The following is a 1,592-nucleotide window of genomic DNA, read 5'->3' as shown; positions in this document are numbered from 1 at the left end:
GAAGCCAAAGACCTGATCAACAAGATGCTGACCATTAACCCAGCCAAGAGAGTGACCGCCACAGATGCACTCAAACACCCCTGGATCTGCGTAAGTGTCACACACCCACTTACACACACACTGTCATACCATCACAGTATTCAATATTTCTTTAACAAAGACACGCCTTCTAACAGCCCTGTTCCTCTGTGTTGACAGCAACGCTCCACTGTGGCATCCATGATGCACAGACAGGAGACTGTGGAGTGCCTCAAGAAATTCAACGCCAGGAGGAAACTCAAGGTGAGTGACAACAGGAGCTTTTATACAGAATGGCTGAAATCCCTCAGAAGACCAGCACATTCTCATTCCAAGGTTGTCAAATATCCAAACTTCGTCAAGCACCTGTGTGTGTGATATGAACCCCAAAAGCAGCCTTTAGTGTTTTAATCAGAGGCACTTTTCCTTCCATTAACTCCAGTATAAACCCATCTTCAGCAATCCTTAGTGCTGAGAATAACTGTGCCATAACGTCCATGAAGGTGAGGAAGTACATGGATTAAACAAAACAGGATTTTCACCTGGAAGACTAGTTTCTCTCCCATGTGATACCAAAAGTCAATATTGCTTTAACCCTTTGAAACCTGAGCAAATTGGCATGATTTCTTTCAAAAACATGGGAAGAGGGCAATGAGCAATGAAAGAAGAGATGACTCAAAAATTTGCAAAAAATTAGTAACAGATGCATGAAAATGCAAAATTAGTTACAAAAAGAAAGAAAAGAAAAGAATAGAAGAAACAACATTAAAAGAAAGTAAAAATCAAACAAACAAATGAATGACCTAAAAAAGGACTTGAGTATTTTCAAAAAAATGTAAAATATTTTAAAATATGTTATAAATAGTTTTTCCACAGATGTTTCCACAGACATTTTCCCTTTTATAAAAAAATTATTTCTTTCTTAGTTGCTCATTGCCCTGTTTCCATGTTTTTGAAAGAAATCACACCAGTTAAGAAAAGTGATGTTTTTCCAGGTTTTAAAGGGTGAAGCCGATAAAAGCTTTGGATATGAGCCCAGTTGTTGGCAGAGGTCTAACAGTCTGTAATGTAAACAGGAGTTTGCTCCTCTCCGTGTCCACGTCTCTCTCCCCAGGGTGCTATCCTGACTACAATGCTGGCCACTCGCAACTTCTCAGGTAGGACTGAATCAGCTGTATTGAAGACTGACGGCCTTCTGGTCCTGTTTGAAGTGTTCTTAAAGACAGTGCCACATGCTGTTAGTTTTCTCCTTAACTCTGTCTCTGTTAGTTTTTGGCATATTGTTTAAAGTGCTGCTCTTTTAAAAGCAGCCTTTTTCAGTTTTGCTGTACTTTTAGCTCAATAAGCTCCAGCGGTACGCCCTTTCCACTGTCGCTCAGCAGAGACTGAATGGCCTCACAGATCGATGTAGTCCCGTCTTCAGGTCCCTCTAAAGGGCAAACTGTTAAAATTGCATCTAGCATTATTGATGTTGTTTTCATGACAAATGACAGGATTACATTTGATTTATTGACATCAGTTTTTGTGCAGAGTTATGACAGTGACCTCAGTGTTTACTTGTGTTTCTCTTCCTC

The 1,592-nt window shown here is 39.9% G+C and overlaps 1 protein-coding gene across 1 annotated transcript; it reads left to right on the top strand.

The window, feature by feature from the left end:
• The first annotated feature begins 24 nt into the window (after positions 1-24).
• On the top strand, positions 25-1,327 carry LOC121965821 (calcium/calmodulin-dependent protein kinase type II delta chain-like). The gene is made up of 3 exons (XM_042515942.1): positions 25-90; positions 199-282; positions 1,133-1,327. Exons 1-3 carry the CDS (start codon positions 25-27, stop codon positions 1,304-1,306), a joined length of 324 nt encoding a protein of 107 aa, XP_042371876.1. The 3' UTR covers positions 1,307-1,327.
• Positions 1,328-1,592: the final 265 nt, after the last annotated feature.

Source organism: Plectropomus leopardus, unplaced genomic scaffold (genome assembly GCF_008729295.1).
Source record: "Plectropomus leopardus isolate mb unplaced genomic scaffold, YSFRI_Pleo_2.0 unplaced_scaffold21760, whole genome shotgun sequence".
Taxonomy (NCBI): Eukaryota; Metazoa; Chordata; class Actinopteri; order Perciformes; family Serranidae; genus Plectropomus; species Plectropomus leopardus.
Note: the sequence above shows the minus strand (reverse complement) of the source record. Positions and strands in the feature narration are given on the sequence as shown.

Coding starts and splice junctions, on each gene's coding strand:
- LOC121965821 (XM_042515942.1), top strand. CDS start 25: ATGCTGACCATTAACCCAGCCAAGAGAGTGACCGCCACAGATGCACTC. Junction 91..198: donor TCAAACACCCCTGGATCTGC/GTAAGTGTCACA, acceptor CTGTGTTGACAG/CAACGCTCCACTGTGGCATC. Junction 283..1,132: donor ACGCCAGGAGGAAACTCAAG/GTGAGTGACAAC, acceptor CTCTCTCCCCAG/GGTGCTATCCTGACTACAAT.